Source organism: Ptychodera flava, chromosome 15 (assembly GCF_041260155.1).
Source record: "Ptychodera flava strain L36383 chromosome 15, AS_Pfla_20210202, whole genome shotgun sequence".
NCBI classification, from domain to species: Eukaryota; Metazoa; Hemichordata; class Enteropneusta; family Ptychoderidae; genus Ptychodera; species Ptychodera flava.
In genome coordinates this window covers 29718155-29742136 of record NC_091942.1, presented here as the reverse complement: position 1 = coordinate 29742136, position 23982 = coordinate 29718155, and the positions used below count along the sequence as shown (strand labels likewise).

The window sequence follows — 23982 nt, the reverse complement described above, 5'->3', positions numbered from 1 at the left end:
AAAACCCACTACGGCTTGCAAAATGGTAATATATTTTTATGTAAAGGGAAGAATATTCATATTTTATAATTATGATATTAATTTCATCTTCCCTGGACTCTGCCTTAGCCTGTGGCAAAACTAGTGAACACACAAATATGGGTGTGCAAAAGTGTACGTATTAGACTTAGTTAGGGGGTCTTACCCAAAATCACGAGACAGCTATCTACACATGCGCACAAAAAAATTTTTGACGTCACAAAATTCTCTTTTCAGGGGTATTCCCAATGTTGATCTACCTCGATTGTGCCTCCGATTGATTTCTTTTCATCGCAAAATATAGATATCGGTTGAAGCAAAAAATAGACGGAAGGACGATCGCAAGAAGCTCCTGATACCGTGTCTTCAGTGAATAGGTTTCAAGAGCATTGTGACGCAACGTCGCTGTGGAGAAGAGAGTTTTCCTTGCGGGAGAGAGGTCCCCTTGTCACAATGGCTACACCGCCGCAAACAGGTACGACTTACGATGAGCCAGGTAAAACTTGTTTCACTGAACTAATGCGTGTCAGGTAGATTATGTATTCGTAAGCTTTCCCTTTGTAATCCTTGTCACTGGAACCATTTATCCGATCGTGTAGACAACACACGGAGTGTCATGTTTGTGATGGGGTATGTACGTCATGTTAGAAAGAACTTGGTTTGCAATTTTTATTTAGGATCAAGCAGTGTGTCATCTTCGGTGTTCTGACTCAAAAATGGCAGTGCGATTTCGTAGCTGATGGTCGTTTAGACGGAAATCCTTCCGCTGTCGATCGCCGGTTCTGCGACGACAAGGCCGTGTGGCTCTTGCATAGTCATATCTGCGTAGCTTGGGTACCATATTGGACATCATTGACACACTGACAGTAGCGCAGCTGAAGCTATGCGATTGACATCGACCATAATAAAACACATACACGCAAGAAAACTGCATCCAATCGTCACCGCGTCAACAACTCGGGCAGCTTAGTTCGTTTGTTTAATTTTAATGCGCAGAAAACATCTCAAGATCCGCCTTGTTTTGATAGCAGTAGCTCGCGTTATGCCACCCACGGGCACAGCAATGGGTCAACCTGCAAAACGGCAGTGAATGTGTGCCACAGTGAGGCTAGCCTGCTGCATGTGCCTGCCAAGTGAGGGTCACCTTGTCTGAAATAGATTATGTCATCGCGTCGAGTTGTCGCTCACTATATTTTGCCATCGCCGTCATCAATGACTCATAACATATGCATTTTCCATGTGTACGTTTTTACCTGCTTATGTGCATAATCCAATCATTAGCCTACCATCCAAGAAAAGCAATGATGTCATGTTTTCCCTCGATTGCCTACAAATATGGGTGGGGCAGTTTGTTTACAAACAAGAATTAATCCATCAAGGAGAGATGTCATCAAGTTTATTCAAGAAAGAAAAAGAATCATCCTGAACAATGGAAACTAGAGAAACATGCATCCAGTGTATGGATGTGGGTTTTTTTGTGTACTAACTACTTTGATTTTTGGAAAGAAATGAGGTATTGCAAGTAGCTTTCTGAACATCACATCTTCATGAGCTGCAGAATGTTTGCCAGCGTATAGCTGATCCCTATCCCAGGTCACTCCTATCAGTAATCACAGTTCCTCTGCAAAGCATGGTGATTGCACATTCTGCTGGGTATCTGGGTATTGAAAATAAACTCCGATGAATAATTTTGTTTGTATGAAGTGCTCATGGTAACATCATCATGGTCGCATTGTTTTTACCCATCATAAAGTCACAAAACAGTGAAAACTGCATCTCAAAAATGCTGTCTCCCAGCATACTAGCTTTCACAAACAGGTTTTACATGCATGGGTTGTCAGGGATTGATTTACAGCCATGTATTTGAAAAATGTGGTCTTCCGGTGGTCACTTCCTGTGGTGCCCTTTTGTTATAGAAACCATTTTATGGCCGCAGTGTGGGCTGAGTGACAGCAAGTTCAATTAACAAAGGGAAGTTTACACCATGTGTTGCTTAGCATTGACAAACAGGCCCCAGGAAGGATAACAGGCTTTGATGGCCGGGCCACTTGTTGGGCATTGTAAATCCTACAGATTACTTAGCACTTGTGTACAACTGCACTTCCTGTATTAGTCATAGTGCTTCACAAGGAAGATTTAATAAACCCAGAAAAAGTGTGAAGCCATGCATATCCAGGACAAGTGGAAAGGGGTCACAAGGTCGCAGGAGCAGTGGATGCTATTTTCAACTAAATTTAGTGAGCCTGTTATCACCAGCATTGTACAGTATTAATTAGATTCATAAGCAGAAAAGGAGATGCTTTTGTCATGATAAGAACAGTGTATAAGTGTTTTGTAGCAGTGCTGAGGAGCTACTAGCAGTTTTGAGGAGTTAGTCATTCATCTGGTAATCTTGCTGCCACTTTTGATGTAGTACATTCTGTTCACTTATGGGTGAATCCCACCATTAAAGATTGCATAATGATGAAGTAATGGAACTTGCTCATGGGTGTTGAACACTGATAGAATTTTCGGCATGTGAAAAAATTGTATGGCTTCTCTCAAAGATAGTGTAGTGCCTGCAGGTACTTGTCATTTATTTAATTGTGCAAAAAACAAAAAAAAACCTATGGATGAAGACATTGTGTCTTTACAGATCTCACTGTTGTTGGCTGAGGTTAACCAATGTATAGTTGTTTGACAGATGTCATGGTAGGTAATCAAAGGTGGAATATGGTGTAATGAAACTGGTATGCAGAGTCAGGTTGCTCATAAACTAAGTTAGTATTTACACAACTAACACTCAGCAGTGAATTCAGATTTGTGGTAAATCTGAGAGGATAACTGGGGTCAAGCTGAATCCAAATGTTGTCACAGTTCTATCATCCATGTAGAAAGAGAACTCACAAGTTGTTGCAAAACGTTCGGAAAAGAGGTAGACAAGCTGTACAAAATTTATGCTATTCTAACACTGATGTTATGATGAACACAGTCATGTGTCACAAGCTCTGACAGCAAGATGAAGTAGTAAATATGTGTGAGATTTCCCTGCATTTCCACCAGTTGCTTCCAGTGTTGTGTGCACAATGCCATATTGAGTGAAAAAACCTGATTGTGATCACTACACATGCAAAACCTGCTGTCCTGAAATTCATCAACCCTTTAGTATGCTGTGCAGCTATATTCAATCTGCCAACTGTTTAGAGAAGCAAACATATGTGTATTGTGACCTGCAGTCATTTCTTATACCATACTGACTTAAAAAGCATTCACATCTATGCTGTTCACTCAGATCTTAAAATACACACCCTGAAAATTCAGAAATTTATCTGATTGTGCACCTCCAATAAAATGTATATTAACTCTGAAGTATGGATCAGGGAATGGTTAACCATTTTGTCTGACGCCTTGAAGGTAAACAGTCTGCTTGGTAAGCTGCTAAGTACCAGTAAAGTGTGCAAGCTGTCATTTTTGTGGAGTGCATTTCCCCTTCATGTCAACTTATCTAATATACTGCAGGCTGAAATCCAGTGAGAGTCTACTACTGCTACTACTACTACACCTGTTGTTTTAAGATGCACTTGCTCTAATGGTTGGTGGGATGGAAACTTCATTTGTTTATGCTCTCTGCCTTACATCTTATCACCCAGATATATTTTGTGTCCCGCACCACGGTTTTATGTTAGAGTTCAGGGCATGCAATGTCAAACTATATTGGTTTCCTCTAACTTCAAATTTACCTGGATGTCCTCTACAAATCTGAGCATTGATTTATCGTCAATAATATGTCAATATGTAATGAAATGTGCCCCTTTGAAATGTATAGTAGAACTGTCAAACAGGTGCACAGCGACTAGATTCATTTCTAAAGTAAAACAATGTGCTGGTGATATTGTTAGTGACAGACAATAACAGCATATTGTTGTTATAATGCTGCAGTATGTTTAATAGCATGCTTTTGTTTGGTCAACTTATGTTCTTTGGCAGAGTATCAAGCCATACATCTGTGTTCAAAATTACAGCGCATCAATTTCAGATTTAAATCATTTACCCAAGTAAACATTCATAACTGATTTAGTTTGGTGTACAACAGTCGTTTCAGTTATTTTGTAGGATGTGTGCTAAGGCAGTGAAACCATCATGTTCACATCATTACATGTTAATATTTAACCTGTTGACTACTGCAGGGAATTCATCAACCGGCTTCAAGGGAATCTTTACATTTCTTCGAAAATGAGACAAAATCGAGACACGCTGTTCCGTGTCATGTATCTATTATCATCAGAGAATGATACCTCTAATGTAATTACCCAGACAAAAGTAAAGGTCAAAGTGTTATCTGTTTTGATGCTGTACATATGGACATGTATGTATACGATATCATGTGCTGCATGATATATGGCAGAGTAAAAGTAATAATATGTTTTACTGTATATCAAATCAAGATCAATATGTTAAACATTACACTACTTTTGACTTATGCAAAAGACACTGTCATTTTCATGTGTCTTGTCCTTTGCAGGCAAAAGACGCAACCTGAAGTTGAACTTTGACTCAGTGAAGTTTACTGCCAAGTCACCAACAGAATGTTTCACCGCAGGTCGCCCAACACAGATGTAAGTGGCAAGTTCATATACAGTCTCTTCAAATGGAACTACCAATGGTAGTTTTATCGTTTCCACTACTCTGAGTTTTAGCGTTTTGGTGATTGACGATGCATCAGTTGTGTAGCAATAGTCAAAAAGTTAAACAGATGGAAAAACAAGAAAGAGTTGTAGTTCTGTGATGAATCTTTCCTTCTTTCTATATAATAATGCTCCAAGGAAGACAATGAAAATACCAATAATGTAGACTGTAGTTTTGGACCATGCTATAAATGTACTACCACACGTATTGTAATCTGCAATTTTTTAACCCAGCTGAATGGAATCAATGGCATCACAATGAATCGGAGAAGTTCAAGTTCATAGCTTGTGTAACTTTGATACTTCAAAACTAAACATCCATGTTCAAACTATTGATTGGCATTGAACAGATGATATGTCAAAGCTGCTCAAACTTATTGCAAGGTAGTCTGAGGTAATAATTTATCCAAAATGGAACGTACTTCATGATAAATGCAGTGTGAAATTTTCAAATGTTTCCCCAGGGAGAAGGATTCATCTATTCAACACGTCCTTAGTGTCTGGTTCAGCTTCTCACTATCATAATAATTTATTTTTCCTTTTCTTTCATGAAAACAGCGAAAGACTGAGATCCCACAGTTTAGAGTCAACTGGCAAGCTAAACATTTCACCAGAAGAGGTAGGTGGATTTTTGTCACACAAACTGATGTGACAAAAGAAATGTTATACATTATTCAGAAAACTCAGTGAGGTGGAAAGTTTCTCTATCAGCTGTGAGTCAGAAAATAGAATAGTGAAGAGGTCATTGAACTTATTTTCTATGTAAGTATAATGTGAAGCGGTCTAGTCGCAAACATGATCAAAGTCTGCATATTATGATAGTTCAATTCTGGTGGTATTTAGGTATTTAAGTCACTTGAAAATAGTTGATCTATTAAGTTTGGCCCTTTTTAAAATAATGTTTCAAACAAGGTATTACAGCGAACCTAATCGCTCTAAACATTTGTAAAGGAGTGCCCAATGAGTTCAACTTTTGCACTTCATCATCATAGTGCTTTTATCAGCTCTTCATTATCAGCTGAACACTAAACTAGTTTCACTTTGAGTCGGATCAGGTCATCGTAAAAGTCAGTCCAACTTAGTATTGTTATCATTGCTCAGGCGTTAAGTCATTTTTGTCGTAATAATAGGATAATTTCAACCTGGCTGATGACTGTCGGCGGTGTGACCTTTGTCCGACAATTGAGGTCAAGATACCAACTATGGCTTACCACATGTGTGGTAAATTTTTAGTGTGAAAATTTCACAGATTTTTTTATAAAGGGCAAACATTTTGATATCTAATCAACTTTTAAAAAAGAGACTCTCAGCTTGAAATGTCGTGAAGTACCACTGTAAGTACATGTAGTGCAAAGACTTCCTAGATAATGGCGGTCAAACTATTTGATAAATTCAATTTTGTGAGAATTTTCTCTCTTCAAAATGTATTTTCTGTCATGTTTTCATATCCAAATGTAAAATTTATTTGACGAGTTGTTGAAATAGAGCATTTATGCTGGTAAATTTCAGTCAAGTTTTTCCAATAATTTTACAAAGTTGACAATTCATCATCAGTATATCATTCTCAAATGATGCTTTGTTTGACCAAAGATCCTCGTTTTTCTGGAGGGTCTATGGTTTGACAGCTGTGCAATCATTCTTATGAAATTAATTTCAATCTCAATATTTCTTCAGTCAGCAAGAAGACAAATTAACCATATTATCAGGTCATTAGATAAATTTAGAAGTTCTATTGCTTCCATCTTCATGAACTTTAAACAAATTAGCTCTTCAGCAAAATTTAATTCGTGATACCGTTTTCATGGTTGATTTGAAATACCACTAACAATATGTGCTCATTTTACTGTAAAAATTTTTATTTGTTTCAGAGTTTTTGCTCTCATTAGATTACAACATTGAATATTTATAATATCTTGTAAGTTTCTTTATCACAGTGAATGTACTCTGTTCAAATAACCCATAGTGAGTCTGGTGCAACACTTAGGTCTTACAGAAATATTGTAGAGCGACTTTGTAATCATACAACAATGTTAAACTCATCATTTCTTCCCAAATCTTTTCAATGATTTCCTGGTTAAGGAATGTTCCAGAATTTTATTACTATTTTCTGTGGGTAAATGTATGTGATATTTTACATGTGATGTACTGCTTAAGTAAATCACGACATTTTCTTGAAAATTGCTAGTTCCTGTTCAAACCATAAATCATAGGAGACCTGTGCTGTTGACAGAGTACAAAGACTGGTGTAGGTCCTGTCCCTGGAGATAACCTTGTTTGACGTCATTACAAGGATGTGATTTGATTCATGCATTGTCACTGCTTTGATCAGTTTATTATCAAATTCACAGGGGACCAATTAGACAGAATCACTTTGCAGACTTTTAGATTATTGATGGAAAAGAAGTTTTACCACAAAATCATGTAAAGGTCAGACCCATTTTATGCAAGCAGTATATATTTCAAAAACGTTTCTAGTTAAAGAATTTCCTGTCAGTGTGGAATACAAGAGCACCAGTCTGTCTTGGAGAGGGTTTCATGGATAAGCCATATAGCTGACTATGTGGGTCAGTCGCTTATATTTTTGACCCATTTTCCAATATACTGGTACGCATGTACCAAGGCTAACTTTGTCAGTGGCAAATAATGGATTAGATCACAGCGTAATGGCAGCTGGAAAATTGAAAAATGTCTGTCTCTCACACATCAAATTTATTTACTGTCTTAACTAATCAGAAAGGCACCAAGGGAGTGATTATAAATTCATCAGAATGATATTAAAAATAAGATAAAACCAGCTTTCCCCAATTTTCTAGATTATACGTTAACCCTACCACAAATAACATTAGGGCTGCACCAAACCGGTATTTGTTGAAGGGTTCAAACAGGTTCAGTATGTCAGAGTACAGAACATTTTATGGCCTTTTGAGAGTCTGCTATTGAAAAAACACTCAATTATGTGACTATGAATTTCTGTATGCCTTGGAAACATGCAGTGGTGGCTTTTATGGAGAGATATACAATATACGCATATTTGGTATGCAATGGTAGTTCACCCTCTCATTGTGTGCATACTCAGCAGTCACTTTCTGTCCAGAATTGTCAGATGCTGCAGTAGTGTAAAACATTCATGACATACTGTCACTACAAGTGAGAATCTCAAACTGACTATCAAGTGTATAAAATCTGTGACATAGATTACATGTCTTTACCAATGGGCTTACTCACTCCTTTGTTTGGAAGGCAGGTGTTGTTTTAAGAGGCTATGAAATGAATGTATTAATTCCATTCTGTGTGTAATGTTTTTATTTAATGGCCGTAAAAGAGGTAACAAAAATGAACCTTACTAATACCGCACAGTCACTTTGTGACGTATTTGTCTTACTGTATAATAATAATAATAATAATAATAATAATAATAACAAGGCAGTATTGCTGAAGGCAATGAGTACTTGGGCCGTGATAGAGTAATTTTGAGGACAATATATACTACTATTCAAATATGGTCTTGAATTTCCTCCTGTCAATTAGGCATTTGATTAACTGGTTATTAAACGAAGCAATGGCATGACAACGGCAAAATATGTCTAGCAACTTTTGTGGAGTTTGAGGCAGGGGTTCTTTATTTATAGTGAAAATTGCTTAAACTCCTTAAATATTCAAATTACAGCAAATTTCTTTTGTTCTCGATGGTAGATGTCTAATATTTAGATGGGCATATTTAGATTTCTACCCTATAGTTATTCCTATATACCAAAAATCGGACATCCAGCTCTATTGGCTTGCTCAGAATTAGATATGCGCATAATTAATGAGGTACAATATGTGGTGTCATAAGGTGTCCCATCATACCAAATATGAAGGGTGTAGCACTTGTGGTTACTGAGTTGTGGACAAATATATCTATTTGAGGTCAAAGGTCATTGAGGTCACGTGACATTTGTCAAAATAATTGTATTGCTAAGTTATTCCTATATACCAAAAATCAGACCTCTAGCTCTATTGGCTCGCTCGCTTGAAAACAATCTCATAAACCTGGCCATATGGGCAACTGTGTATGGGCACTGGATACTGACTTCCCGGAGAAGGCGAGCTGTCACGTTCAAGCTCAGGATTATTTGTCGATCAAATTTCAGTAAATTTACCTTACCTAGATGAAATTTTGTCTATAGGCTGAAATTTCGCCGAATTTTGACGAAATTGCATCGATTTTTCAGGTTCATATCCGACATTTTTGAGTTTTGAGTGCAGACAGAAATAAGTTTTGAGGCAACATGGCTGCGACCCCATGTTGACCCCGGTATCTGCTAAAGTGCGGGTTGCGGGCTGCGGGCTGGGTTTTAGAATTATGGCTAGATTTCTAATATATGTAATATGGCATATAGTATATAAGAAATAAAACCTTTAGAATGTGTCTATTATCAATAATGATGATCAGGTCTATCGTACAGTATCCCTTTTCCTGCGAAGTCCATATTTCACCATCAGGTCAAGATGGTTAAAACCCGGGGTTAAAATTAATGAAACACTACTATATGGTGTATTTTAACGTAATACTGTATATTTGAAGGCTGTTGAAAACATCAATGCTGTAAACTTGATTTTTTGGACTAAAGATGCTATAACAGACCAAACCAAATGGGTGAAAATACGTCATGTTTCTGAAAAAATCAAAATCTGCTAAACTAAAAGCGGCGATTCGAGGACCAATTTATTTATTCCGAGCTGCCTGGCCATTACAAATAATTAGGGATCTGAATCACTTTTCTTTCTTGCCATGGATGTGAGTGAGAAATATACGTAATACCAGACTGACAAAAAAAAATCGCGCCTCGGAAATGTCGCCACTTATCGCGGAATGAAATTGTTACATTTCTAGTATCAGGCCATAGGAAGTAAATTCTCTGTAATGCATCCATTCACAATTCGGTTCCAGGGCAACTCATACAGAAAATTAAACAATGCCTAGTTAAATGCAATGCATAAGGAAAGATTTGACTTAAAAAAGCGTAGAAGTGATGTGTATTGTAAATGCCGTGTATTTTTCATGAAATCTTTAAAAAGAAAAAGACGTACAACAAAGGACTTAGTTTACTTTGCCGTTTCGGTTCAAGCGAGGTCGCGACCTCAGAGAACGACATTCTGCTAACATTTTACGCGAGAATTTCAGTGGGAAAAACACGCCGGTGCGTTGCCTTATTTTCAGGAATCGATCTAATAGGAATATTTTTGGATGAGTTTGTGTTCTGCAGCTCTCAATAATTTGTCTCCTAATATCATGAACGTATGACTTGCACCTGCAGTATGATAGTCGCTCCATGCCGGTATGCCCCCTTCAAGCATTTGATCCAGCGTGACTTTGAAAAGTTTCCTAGGACTATAATCGTGTTCACCACAACGATTTTGAAAATTGTGCCTTTATCGGCGGTTGAACTAATCTGAAGTGTGAGAAGGGCGAAAATGATATAAAAAAACACACATTTTTTCATGCCCGCAACCCGCAACCCGCAAAATAGCGCATCCGGTTGACCCTGCCTAGCCCTGCGTACGATGCTATGTGCTACAGCTAACACGCATCGTACGCAGGGCTACCGAGAGAGTTGCCGACATCGACGGTTATTTACGAGAAGTGAATAAAAGACTGTCATTTTTGGAAGCGATCGAGTAGCTGAGGTAGGCTGGGATACGACTTGGGCCCAAGAACGCTGAATTTCGGCAGTAATTTGGCTTTTTACGTGAAGTCCCAAAATGGATTTGAAGTCACCGACCCTACGTACGGGTCTTTGCAGGACTGTGGTGCGGGGCGATTAGCTGTAGCGGAACACACAGCATCGTACGCAGGGCTAGTTGACCCCAAGTGAAAATGTGTTCGCGATCAAATCTTCCTATATTTTTTTCAGAATTTTCGACAAAATCATTGCTTCTTAAATCTTTTGTAAAATATAAATACTAAAATAAAAATGCGATGTGCCATGTCTCCAGATTTCTAAAAACATCGTTCGTTGACCGTTCGACGGAATACTCATTTTGCAAACTTGTGACGCAGTTGAAATTCAATACTGACCGCCAAGCAATCTTAATGAGACGAGATCATTCTAGACCCCGCTTCTAGACATCCTCCAAATAATCCAACCATTCGCGTTAGAGTTCAGCTCGCTTAGAGTATCATAACATTCTTCGGCCTTCGTTTAGATCGACCCTAATCTCTCCCATTTAGGAAATAAATACACAAGCTACCTCGACAAAACTTCGTGCACCATCCAGGACCAAACGCACTACAAATCTGTCTTGACGTCATCATCTCCTTACATGGTAATCGGCATACCGTATTTTTAGCAAAGGAGACACAGAATACGTCGGAGTATTCAGTTTCAAAACGTATTACATTGTGTGATGTTGTCAAAAAAAGGTAATGTTACTGCAGTGGTATAAATTACAAAACACAAAAGTTCAAATCAGTTTATTTTGGACTGGCTTTACCCAACATTTCATATTGTTTCTTATGCCAGATTTGACCACGTACTTACTGGCGACCCCTTTACATGCAAATTTTGTGTCAAATGGTGTGTTCTCCTGGAAAAACAAACGTACGATTTCTATATGAAGGAGGCGAAATTTGCCCTCAAAACTCGAAACCACCCCTTTATGGGGTGTACCTAGCTATTTTGAACGAGCTTCTCGAATCTGCAGCTCTATTTCGAAATGATGGTCTGGTTTTCTCAGCTCAAGGATAAGTGTTCTCCATCGCTGTGGGCATTACTATTCTCAACTGGGGGTACAGTTTCCAGTCGTAATGTTTTTCATTGTGTCCGGGATATAAAACCTTTCCTTTTCAAACTTTCACTGTGATTAACACTAGTCCACATCTTGTCAGTGATTAAACATGTTTCAAGTTTAAATGTTAAATTCTGGTCTCGAGCCCTCCTGTTCGACCAAACTGAAATTACCCCTCCCACTTTGGCTCGTCCAGTGGGTGTAGCAAGGGTCGTGCCATCGCTTAGGAAACGGAGGGTGCATTAATTGTTGCATTTCGATGCACATTTTGATTATATTCAGAAGATTTTGTGGCAAAAACTCAGATAGAGAAGCATTTATATTCACATCTCACTTATTCATGACTGGCTGAGAGCAGCACTTCCATTAAGTTAGCATCATTACGCCATTTATTATGCCAAGAAAGATGAAGCCAAGACATTTTGCCCTCCCTGGTCTCAGCAAGAAATGGTTATACCTTACAGAGTTTTTTCCCACGGAATGAAAACAAATGTACTTGGGCTGAGGCCCAAGTACAATAATAATAACCTTTATTACCCTTAATCATGTTAATATTATAATTCAATAATGAATGTACATCTGAGTTGTGCTGTGATAAAGGGTAAACAGAAACGGAAAATAGCAAATGCTAGTCTAGTCCGTTCCCAAAGCCATTTGATGTTAAAGCAAGAAAAAGAAGAAGAAAAAAAACTGATATAAATCAAGGGTAGTGTAACACGAAAGTAGCTGGACTGCAAAGTAACCTAATTGTAACAAAGTAACTAAGTGAATAAAAGAACAACTACATAAATAAATATATAACTAAATAGATACATTACGAGTAAGTAGAAATACATAAAAAAGAAAACCATAAAAAAACGTATATAAAATATATATATTTAAATATGATATACATATATGTAAAGTTGAATACAACTCTTCATCACTTAAAACACTAATCGTGTAAGAGTAGACTTGAAAGTGCTAAGTAACAAACTAAGTGAATAAGAACAACTACATAAATAAATAAATAAATATATAACTAAATAAATACATTACGAGTAAGTAGAAAATATGTAAAATAAAACAAAAAAACAAAATGTATAGAGAAATATATATATGTATATATGATATACATATTTGTAAAGTTGAATATAACTCTTCATCATGTAAAACACTAACCGTGTATGAGGAGACTTGAAAGGGAGTGTCTGAACGAACTTCTACTAGTTTTTGATTTAATTTGTTTAGGTACCAGAATATGTACTGAGCGTCTCACTCCTAACAGTAGCAGTGTACATTGAGATTGCCAGACTGCTCTTTGAAACACTTCACAGTTCAAGCAAGTTTGACTGTAATTCTGTTTTGTAATTCATTTTCAGACATATGAATTCACAGCGGATGATCTCGAAGACTGTGGTGAGATAGGACGTGGTGCCTTCGGTACAGTCAACAAAATGTACCATTCAAAGAGTGGACAGGTCATGGCAGTCAAGGTAGATAGCACTTACTTTGTACACATGATTGACATGACAGGTACTTGCCAATTATGCTGTGATTTTAGGATACCCTCAAGAAACAGACCTGGGATACCAGGCTTGCTTTGCTTGTACACCAAGACAAATGCTTACAGAGCAGTGAAATTCAGGTGCTAATCTGCCCTTGAGACCTACTTTGCAACTCAAATCCTCGCACCTAAGTATCGCTGAACTGAAGTCCAGCATTTTCCAGCAACCATGCTTTCAATGCTAAAAGTTCTGAATTATAATTTTCACAGCGAATCAGATCCACAGTGGATGAAAAAGAACAGAAGCAACTGTTGATGGATCTGGATGTAGTTGTCCGAAGCAGTGACTGTCAGTATATTGTACGTTTCTATGGTGCTCTATTCAAGGAGGTAAGCTGGTGTCGTGAAGTATTTCTCTCCAGTTACAATTTGTTTATCTGTTCAGTTTGTGATGCAGATATTTTTTACTCTGATTGAGGTCCAAAGGGGTCCATGTTAACAATGTACTAGTTGTAAGACATTTCTGTGTGTGAACATGTGGTTATGGCTTAATCCGAAAGATTTGGGATTGAAGGAATAGGATGGGTATGTTTTTTCAGTTTTTCATGAAAAGAAAGACATCTTGCTGACAATATTTTGCAGATTGTAATTTATAATAGGTCATGTTTAGAGATGGTTCTTTGGTAGTGTGCAACTTAACTTTAGAAGTGTAGTTGATCCTTGAAAATATCTGCAGAAACAGCCCATTTTGTGACACGAAAATTGAAAATCTCCCCAGACTGTTTTGAATACTTTATTTGTAATCCTTGGCTTCTTGTCCATCAGAAGTTTTTGCAGTATCACTAGAATATGATATTTTCCTGTAGGGTGATTGTTGGATTTGCATGGAACTCATGGCGACCTCATTTGATAAATTCTACAAATTTGTATACGCACAAGATGAGACAATTCCAGAAGACCTGCTGGGCAAAGTTACAGTAGCGGTAAGTACGGACATTGATATTTCATAAAGGTGCGTTTGTACAACTCAAGCTTTAAGCTTTTAAGACAATTATGACAAGACATCAGATATTTAAAGAAGTGGGTCACACGAATCCATATTGCAAATCAATATTATCCTAGGGGTATATTCCTACAGACTTTATACAAGGCTCCCTAGCACAAGAAGGCTTTATACAAGACTCCCTAGCACAAGAAGATCACTACTCTAGGAAAGGCATGGTGTAGTATTGATGAGATACACTAAGAGATACTGCAGTGTTCTGCAGCCACAAAAGACTGTTCAGACAAAGATGAAACACACAGCTATGGTATCACTGTCTGAAAGGGACATGGTGATATCTTTTATGCTGACTCTTACATTCTTTTTTTTATTCCCGACAGACTGTTCATGCACTCAATTACCTCAAAGAATCACTTAAAATCATCCACAGAGGTTAGTACTATCTGATCATTGTCTTTACATCTTTCATAGGACAGCTCTTTTTTTGCAGTATTCATGACTAATCTCAAAGATTTCTGTTGAAAAGAAAGCTTTTTTATTTGAACCTTTTGGTGCATTTTCAGTTGATTTGAAATCAATATTCAGAAACACTGTTTGTGATCAATGTATTCTTTGCAGTTTCATCAAATGAATAAGTGTGTTTCAGAAACAAGAGTGTATTATAAATCGAGACAACTCAATAATAGAATCTGAATGAAGTTAAATTTCTTTTCTGTCACATTGCCACAGTGATGCATATCTACTTGAGAAAATGTGGTTGCTAGGAAACAAAGTAACTGTTTGTGCTCACATGACTGTGTTTGTTTCCAATTTCAGATGTGAAACCATCAAATATACTTTTAGATCGCAAAGGCAATATCAAATTATGTGATTTCGGTATCAGTGGTCAGCTAGTTGACTCGATAGCGAAGACCAGGGACGCTGGTTGCAGACCATACATGGCAGTAAGTAGAGTGTTTTCCATTGGCCAACTCAGCAAAGAGCGCCCTCTCTGACTGAATCATGTCACTTAAATGAACACAAATTCAGAATTCGCTGCCAAAATTGCAAAACCTGGACAGCGATGTGGTTTTTCCTATTTTTCTGTGCAATATGCATCTACTAGAAAATATACCCATCAGATTTTGATGATAATTCATTCTACATTTACAGCTTTTCATGTTAATGTTCAGGATTATCGACAACGGGATTTTTAGAGGCGGGCCACCCCTCTGCTTTGCCAATAATCACTTCATATATTAATAACCATCCAAAAGAATACAACTTTACAAAAAGAATATGCAAATTATCAGTGGCCGTCCCCACTGTTTTTTTTGTGTAGTTGAGCACACTGATGTTTGTGAGACATTAACGCAAACCTCAATAACCTTCATTCCATTCCTGTACCTGTAAATACAGATTTACAGTTTGAATAGTGTGATACTACAATCATGGTTGATTTCATCAGAGTCCGTCATCGTACATTTACCGTTGAATAGAAACTCACAAGGGACTTCCCTCCCGTCAAATTGAATTAAAATGTTCTCGCCATGCCCTGGGGCTGACAATAATTAAATTGATTTGGGAAGGTTAAAAGTGAAATTCGTTCATTCTCTTGAAGTGGTAGTTCTGAAATGTTGTAAGTTGAAGAAATGCCCCAGGCTGTATCAGAGATGTCCAGCTTTTTCCTCAAGACTTCATGTCATGGTTGGAAGTGTTTAATTGCTTTAATTGGATACTTCCATCCATCAGCGCGTGATGCTATAACATCTGCGTATATTCAAAAAGAATTCTCTTGCCAGAAGGAACGCAAAATTGACTGTAAGCCTTTGGAAAAACCAAAGTTTTCACAACCTCAAGGAATTCAACATGAATTTGCATTCATGTACATGAAACCATGACACAACTGAACAAACATTGACAGGATTTCATAGTGATCATCCTGGAAAAAATTATTGATGTCTTTAGTTTGGCCTGTGTATATTCCTTGTGACACTGTAATGACCCTAACACTGTAACCTTGACATTAGAAATGGAACAAGAATTCAAAGCAAGAATGAATGTCAACAAAGAAAAAGTCCAGTGAAACAGGTAGCATTTTGACAGTATTAATTTAAATAAAAAATATTATGAATGCATGGTAATGATATATATTACAGTCTTTGTCAAAAGAATGGCTGACAGTAGTTTGTCAAAATTCAAAACCTGAGTATGATTACATCGTTTCACACATTAGACATCATCAATATTGACTGGTGAATTTCTATCTTTTTGCAGCCTGAAAGGATAGACCTGACAGCGACAAGGCATGGATATGATGTAAGATCAGATGTGTGGAGTCTAGGTATTACACTGGTAAGTGCTGTCATGGGTAACAGGGAAACCGTGAATAACTATTGCTGTATAAGCAAACATATTGATCCAAGTGTTTGCTGTAAATGATCAGAAGATTACTGAGATAGTTCTGTCCTTGGTTTTCTGTTGAAAGTGGTCTTTGGGTGAATAAAGTTGCAGAAGGATAAATATGATAAAAAATAAGTTGGCAATTTTTTAGTTTTAATAGAAGGCGAAGTATAGATATGTGTTTTCAGAACATCTGGTGATGTGTAGTGATTGTAATATCACAGTTTTTGTCATCCATCCTACCATCAGCATTACAAGCAGGATCAATTTCACATGATGTCAGATTAATCTAATTATTATGTAAAAATGGCTCTCCAACATTTTTGACAACAAATTTTTCAGTAGAGTTAAAAATTATCCTGTAGTAGTTCCAATAATTTGATGAAAATCACAAAAACCTCAAGCCAGGGACTCCAACCATGATCTGCAGCAGTGAATAATACAACATTTCTGCAAAATGCTGCAAATGAAATCCATATTTGCATTGTTCAAATAGGTAAAAATTGTGTCTGTGACATGGAAGTTGTCTGTTATTTTCAGTAACTAGAATGAAAATAGATAACTCATGGCTTTTATATCATTGACATTTGATCTCCAATCTATCTTGCAGATAGAACTAGCCACTGGTAAATTCCCCTATAGGAAATGGAACAGCGTCTTTGATCAGCTTACAGAAGTTGTCAAAGGAGATGCCCCACGGCTTATCAATGATGATAGGCAGTTTTCTCCAGAATTTAGCAATTTTGTCAATAGTTGGTAAGTTCCCTTGCTATCTTAGCTACATTCACTCTTTTGTAATCGAAGAAGGTTTACAAATTAGCAATGCTTTGCAAATCTTAGTTGTGGAATGTATGCAAATTGGTTACTATCATAATTCATTGAAAGATGCGTATGATAACATCGCTACACGATTTAGCTTATTTCAGCTTTGCTGAGGCAGTGTATGTCGTGCACTGTAGATGAGGCTTTCTAAACCAACAAATTCCACATCAGGAATCTGTTTAAACTGCTCTTCTGCAAAATACGAATGATACCATACTGTGAAACATATGCAGAAAGTAATGTTTTATAATGCAGAATCTCATATTATCCCTTTCAGTGCCAAAGTCAAGTTTTGTTGTCTGTATAAGATATGACACAGACAATTTTTTTTTTAGATCCAGACAATATTCTTCAATTATTCCGAAATTTTTGTCAAAAACTGTAGCAAATGAATAGTAATGTCAATTTGGTCCCAAATTATCAAAATATGACAGAAAAATTCATGAAAATGGGTAAGATGTTGCGGTAGAATTTTTGTGGGATAAATGAAAGCATTCAACGGGTTACTGATAGGAATGTCTGAAGTTGTCAGCAATTTCCAGACATTTTCTAGTCGCCAAGACCAGCATGTAATGCCTCCACACCAAAGGTGCATCTAATCTGTTGTCTATCTCCGACACCAATTTCAATAGACACTGATTTATGATAATTAAGTTCACATGTTAATCCCACATTTTCATCAATATTGATAGTATTTTTAAATTATTCTCCCCTCCATTATTTCTTTATCACTTCAGTCTTACGAAAGACGAAACAATGAGGCCGAAATACAAGGAGCTGTTGGTAAGACATGTCATGCTTCTTTCTCTATTTACATCATTCAAGTGCTACTTAATGCACAGAATAGACAAGAGCTGTAATCTTACTTTTCTGTGGATTTTTTTTTGGAAGTTTTCTGGAGCCTGATAAAAATTTCCACGTTCCGAAGCCAACAACTGTAGTTTGTATTCTCCCATGTCAGTCAGATGTATTTTTTCTCTCAGACAAATTTTCCGATCATCCTTGCCTGAACAAGAGAAGTGTAACAAATAACAGTATTTTATTATAGTCAGTTTGATTTGCCAGAATGCATTTACTCTCAAAACTCATAAAAACATTGGTCTGTGAATGAGAAATGAGATGAAAGCATGTAAATGCAATCGGATGTATACCAAGGAATGTATGATGAAGTTTCTTAACCTTTTCATCAGCACATAGTGGTACAATGGTACATTTTCTACCGACAAGTTTGCCCTCAGTAGAGGGGCATAGGTGAAATGATGAAATACTCATTTAGGTTTTGAATTTTGTAAATTTTATGGCTTGCGGCAGATTTGATTGTCCACATTCCTGTATTGTGAAGTGTTGATGTTTGAGTCAAAGTGCAGTCCACTCCCATATGTGAGAAACTCCATGTACCAAAGATTGATTGACATACAGTGACATGCAAACTCTCACGTCTTTTCTCACAGAAACACCCATTCATCAAGAGATATGAAGAGACAGAAGTAGACGTTGCCACACCATTTTGTGAGGTCTTAGACAGAATGCCTCAAAGTCCTCAGTTTGACTGAGGTTTCGTCAATTGAACTGTATATATATATATTTTAAATTTTGATGCACAGGGACTGCCCCTTATCACAAGTCATGTAGCATGAGACCAAATTCACCCTTCTCCCTTGGCATTCTGTCTTCCCCTTTCTGCCTTTACACAAGGCATTTGAATAGCGCCCTCTAGTAGTGTTGATACAAAATTACAGTTGTGGCTTGTCATCTTCATATTTGCTAATGTTAATTTTTGAATAATTCGTTCTGTTTTAAAAGATGTAAATTTTGTCTGCAACCTTTGTATTTCTATTCATTGCACATGTTGCAAGTTTAGCATCCAGTTTTGTTTCCAGGGCATACTGACTCCGTGATAATATCACAGATGTCATCAACTCGTTGTTTACAAACAATGCTTGTCTTAAGAACTGCATAGCCATTAAATACATTCATAAGATTCAACATTTTTTAAAAGGTGCTGCAAAAAAAAATTTCCAGAAAAAAAATTAATTTGCATTGCCAAAAATCCTCTGAAGAGTTCAAATCTTCAGTATGCCAGAACCAGTAGGACTGGCACAGACCATTGCATTTTCTTCAGAATTAGTTATCACAGAAAATTGTAAGTTTGTGCATACAAAATCAATTTTAATATTCGCCAATTCTGTCATGCTTTACATGCAGTGATGGAGGGCAGTCTCTGTATAAGAAGTTCAAGTGGCTGTATACTCAGTATTTCCCCACAACTCCCTTCTGTAACTTCCAACATAAGCCTAGCATTTTGAGGTGCTACACCCATGTAAAATGCCACAAATAGCCAGAAAGCCATGACGTGTGTGTTATATTTGATTAAAATATCAATTTCACTCTACCTGTGGTGCAACATTGGTAGAAAAAAATGCCTTCACACTTTGTTTTAAAGTTTATTAAAAACATCAGAAGCACCACCGTTTTATAAGAGTAGCTGAATAGTGTAAACTGGTTGGCTTGTTTTATTTAGAATCCTTCTCTCCCTTGGCCCCCACGATAGTTTGGTTTAAGCCTATTACATACATCAGTGTGGCCATAGAGAAACTGTGGTAAAGAGATTTTAGCACCCGCCCTTCCCAGATGTTCCCAGGAAGAGGGCCCCTTCTTACAGTATTACCATATATTTTTGTTCATTACCCCTGTTGAAATACTGAATACATGCCATTAAGTAGTTGTGAGTGAGTGAAGCAAGGTATGTTAGTCAAGAAAATGTGAGTTTTTTGCATGAAGATTATTTAACTGCGCTTTGCAGGTGATTTTTTCAGTGTTTTGAATTGAGAAGATATATGCAAGTTTCAAACAAATGAGAACCATATGGTGGTGTACTGATATACTGTTGTAAAAAATCAGGGTTTTGTTGCACCAATAGCTGCCTTCCTGTTTCAAAATCTATGTTACTGTGTTTGATCTCAACAAGTAGCATAGGACCACTCACCCACTGCTGTGTGTGAGGAGAGCTGTTCATGAAAACAAGAATTGATTGTCCAAGACAGGTTTGACTGAAAACCTTCTCATCTGATACTGAGAAGGGAAGGGAATTCACACTCTATAAACATTTCATATGTAGTGTAAGTATCAAACTGGACAGTAGTGCAGAGCAGTGCCACCTAGTGGTCAGTGTTTGAAACCTGCCCGTATATCTTTTACACATGATGATAGTATGTATAGACAGTATGTATAGAAGGCATTGTTGCAAATACTTGTAGAAAAAGCTGAAGAATGAATTAAAGTAGTACTACTGCTGTGCAGTTTGTCAGATTTACCGTTAAGTCAACTATTTTTGTTTTCTCCTCTGTGAGAGGTTTTGTCAGGTCAAAATGTCCCTGAACATTGGTGTCCATAAAAAAGAGTGAAATTTTAGTGATTGAATCGTTGATTATTTTTGAATATTCATGTTTCTACAGATGCAGACGATCACTTTTGAAAATGATATTATAGGCCAAGTCTCCTTCTAAACCGCCATTGTAACTGTAGACTAAACAAAATATCCAGCACAGGACAAAGCATGTCAATTTCATATCCCACAATGCTTAATTTTCGGCAAAGCTTCCCCCTCAAGAAAGTAACCCTGTCCTTTTTAATATTTTCAATCATATTAGAATGTAATTGTTATGTTTTTGCCCCCAAAATTTTAAAAACGCAGATTAGAGTCTAGATGTTTTATTTCAAATATCAAAAGAACAGATTCTCAGGTGAAAGGTCATTTCTGCCCCCGAGTGTCTACAGTTCTTTCAAAAACAGGTCGACAACCATTCTGTTATGAAGTGAATATATGTCAAAGAGTTCCAGAAAATCATTATGCAATGTACATATATGTATACAATACACAAGTAATTGTATGTCTGTATAAGTTCGGATAGATTCTTTTAAACTGTACTCTCTTCATCATACAAATCTCTGAATTGTGGAAATTTGCTCCGGATATTATCCTTTGTGCATGTGTATGTAGGCGGGCAGTTTATAGGTTTGCTGATGTCAGCCAAGATGCGAGTCTCTTTGTCCCATTATGGGAATTTAGCAGGACAGTCAACATTATGCTAAATATACCCAGAGAAGTTAAGCCGAAGTGTGTTGCTTGGAGCTGCAGGGATTTTAGCGTCTAAGTCACCAGTAGGCCGATGTAAACATTTCTAGGTGCTGGCAGTTTCTCTATCAGGGCACGATCCCTCTATCACAGGGTTACAGTCAGTGAGAGAAGTTTATCATTTCATTGACTGGACATGTGTGTGTACACATGTCATAGATTAAATTGACAATGCCAAAGTAGTCAGCTAATATCTCTACATTGTGTTAGTAAGACCTGTTTCACAATTCAGGTAATGTGGAATGTTTACAGTGTAATCTTTGGTGATCTCCAGTTGCTCTACATCAGTCTTTTGAAATGTGATGATTCGGTGCAAAGATATTTGAGTAAACACGGCAATACAGGCATTCTTTTACTACAGTTCAACCGAGTTAAGGTAGAACACGCCTCGGGGACAGATAGTCGACTCAAATTTCTGCAATTCGTTTCTGATCTACCACATGTGGGGACTCATTTTAAAGCTCTTGGAGAAACAGAAACTTTCACAATCTTAGTTTTTCAAAAATCCAAAATTTAATTTTTCTCCCATAGAGTTTACACAGGAATGGTAGCCATTTTGAAATTAAAAATATCGAAAAATGTTGGGTAATTTGTTTTGCTAGTTCCAAACTTTGCACAGTGACCCCCGATTTTTATTGTTGATTTAGTAAGAGAATGGTTGAAATTTTAATTCAGGAAAGTTTGAGCAAAAGTTTAAGTCTTTCACTTTCAAGCCACATACTACCTTAAGAGCAACCTCTCTGTCTTTCTACTAGATTACTAGATTTGTACATGATGCAGTTGTGTGGTCTCTAGAACATCTCCCAATTTTATAGATTTCTCAATCACAGTGTAAAATCCCAATTCAGAACAGATTTGTATGATGGACATGGTACAAATCTCATTGAGTAATTCCGTCTTTGTAAAAAAAGAAAATAAAAAAAAAAAGAGTCAAAGCATGATTGTGGAAATTTATCTGGCAAAGCTCACATCATAAAAGCTATTGGATCCAAAGCTTTCCTTCCCTTATTCATCTGTCTTCATTCAACTATTCCATTTAGAAAACTTTTGTTGTTATTCCACAGCTGTAAATAATGGGTGCTGGGATCATCGCGGCCAAGCAGTGTATAGTTAAAATTTGTGAATATATATATACGTGTGTGAATGTCAGCAGATGTGATTTTTTTTCGATTACTTTGCACATTTTGGTGTTTCTATTTCTGTGCACTGTATCTGTCATTGTATATTTTCTCACACATCTTATTCTAACATGTGCTTGTCTTCAAATATCGTGGAATGGTTTGCTCCACAGTATGGCAACAGTGAATTCATGAGGTAAAGACATCACGCCTTTTGATACATTTGCCCATGAAGTGATAGAAGTCCTCCAAATGTATCATATTTTCCATAGTGACCCCTTTCACCAATGGTAAAACCCTATAGTGTTCTCTACATGACTTGGACTAGAGTGTGGTAGTATGGGATGGAAGGAGTCACAAATCTTACGAGAGTCCTTTAAAAAACTGAAAAACAAGTCATTGAAGCTTTCCAGCTTGATATGTACTGTATTCGCTGCCATTTTTCATGTCAAAACGTTTATGTTGTCAACATAAAGAATAGTGAATGTGAGGGTGTTTGCAAAAGTTACTGTCAGGGATTTTATCGAGCGAAACTGGAATTTTTCTTTAATTCAGAGGTTGAAAGAATATTTGGGTGCACTTTTGAAATTTTTTTCATGTTGAAACTGACAAGGGTATGTATGCACCTGTGCTGTAGTGTATGATTTCAGCACGCAAATCGCAGCCAACATTCTATATGAAAGAATGTATTTGAGGATTTATCGTTGAAGTAAACAAAGTTTTCTGTGACACTGAAGGTGTAATGAAGAGTGGCATGCACAGGTGCTGTATCATGAAATGAATGAGGCTCACTGTTTATTTGCTGACATCGGTCAGAAAGTATAATTGATGTGTCAAACGGAAGTAAACATTCAAGTTTGCACGGTATGTCAGTTTGTTACTTATAGTCTCACATACCATTTTCAGGTAAACTATTTCCAAGTGATCCTCCAATATAAGCAGACAACATAACATTAACAGTGTGCTCTCAAAGCCGATGTTTGTTGTCTTTGATGCGATTTATGAATTATGGTAGATATATCAGTGAAGGGTTGACACAAAGAAAGTAAAATACCATCTCAAAGAATGGAGAAATATTGTTAAAGCAGGCTTATGGCAGATTCATGTATTTCCAAGTTACCTCCATTGCCTTTATTCTTGATTTCGTTATCTTCCCTTGACCATAGAGTTCATAGACATTGTCAGCTGGTAGTCTTTCAAAGAAAGCTAAATCACAATTGGTTACCATTTTAGTCATCATTTCATATTGTAGTATCTTGGCCAATCAGGAAGCAGATTGCATCTATCATCAGCAAAATCTGTCAAATTAGTTTCATCTTCAAAAAATGGTGTTCTCTATGTCAATATTTGAAGTAGTGTGAATCTTTCATATTTTTTTCAGTCTTTCTCATATTTAATATTTAATTATCAAACAATCATACATTGTAATCAAGTTTTCATTCTTTGGGTTTTGTCCGACCATTACTTTGTAAAATTGTCATCAGGAGTTTGCAAGAAAAGTGTTTTTTTTTCACAAACCAACTCTTCACATGTAAAAAAGATAAGAAATTGAACTTTGAAAATAAAATTTCTTCCCACAATAA

General features: G+C 36.9%; 1 protein-coding gene across 2 annotated transcripts; it reads left to right on the top strand.

Moving 5' to 3' along the window:
* Positions 1-215: 215 nt before the first annotated feature.
* On the top strand, positions 216-23982 carry LOC139151831 (dual specificity mitogen-activated protein kinase kinase 4-like). 2 transcript variants are annotated; one of them, XM_070724834.1, is made up of 12 exons: positions 216-493; positions 4520-4613; positions 5241-5301; positions 12815-12928; positions 13210-13329; positions 13806-13922; positions 14323-14374; positions 14759-14886; positions 16199-16276; positions 16935-17080; positions 17884-17929; positions 18598-23982. In XM_070724834.1, exons 1-12 carry the CDS (start codon positions 472-474, stop codon positions 18697-18699), a joined length of 1080 nt encoding a protein of 359 aa, XP_070580935.1. In that variant the 5' UTR covers positions 216-471; the 3' UTR covers positions 18700-23982. The 2 variants fall into 2 exon arrangements, with proteins under 2 accessions (XP_070580935.1, XP_070580934.1); XM_070724833.1 differs by having other exon boundaries at positions 218-514.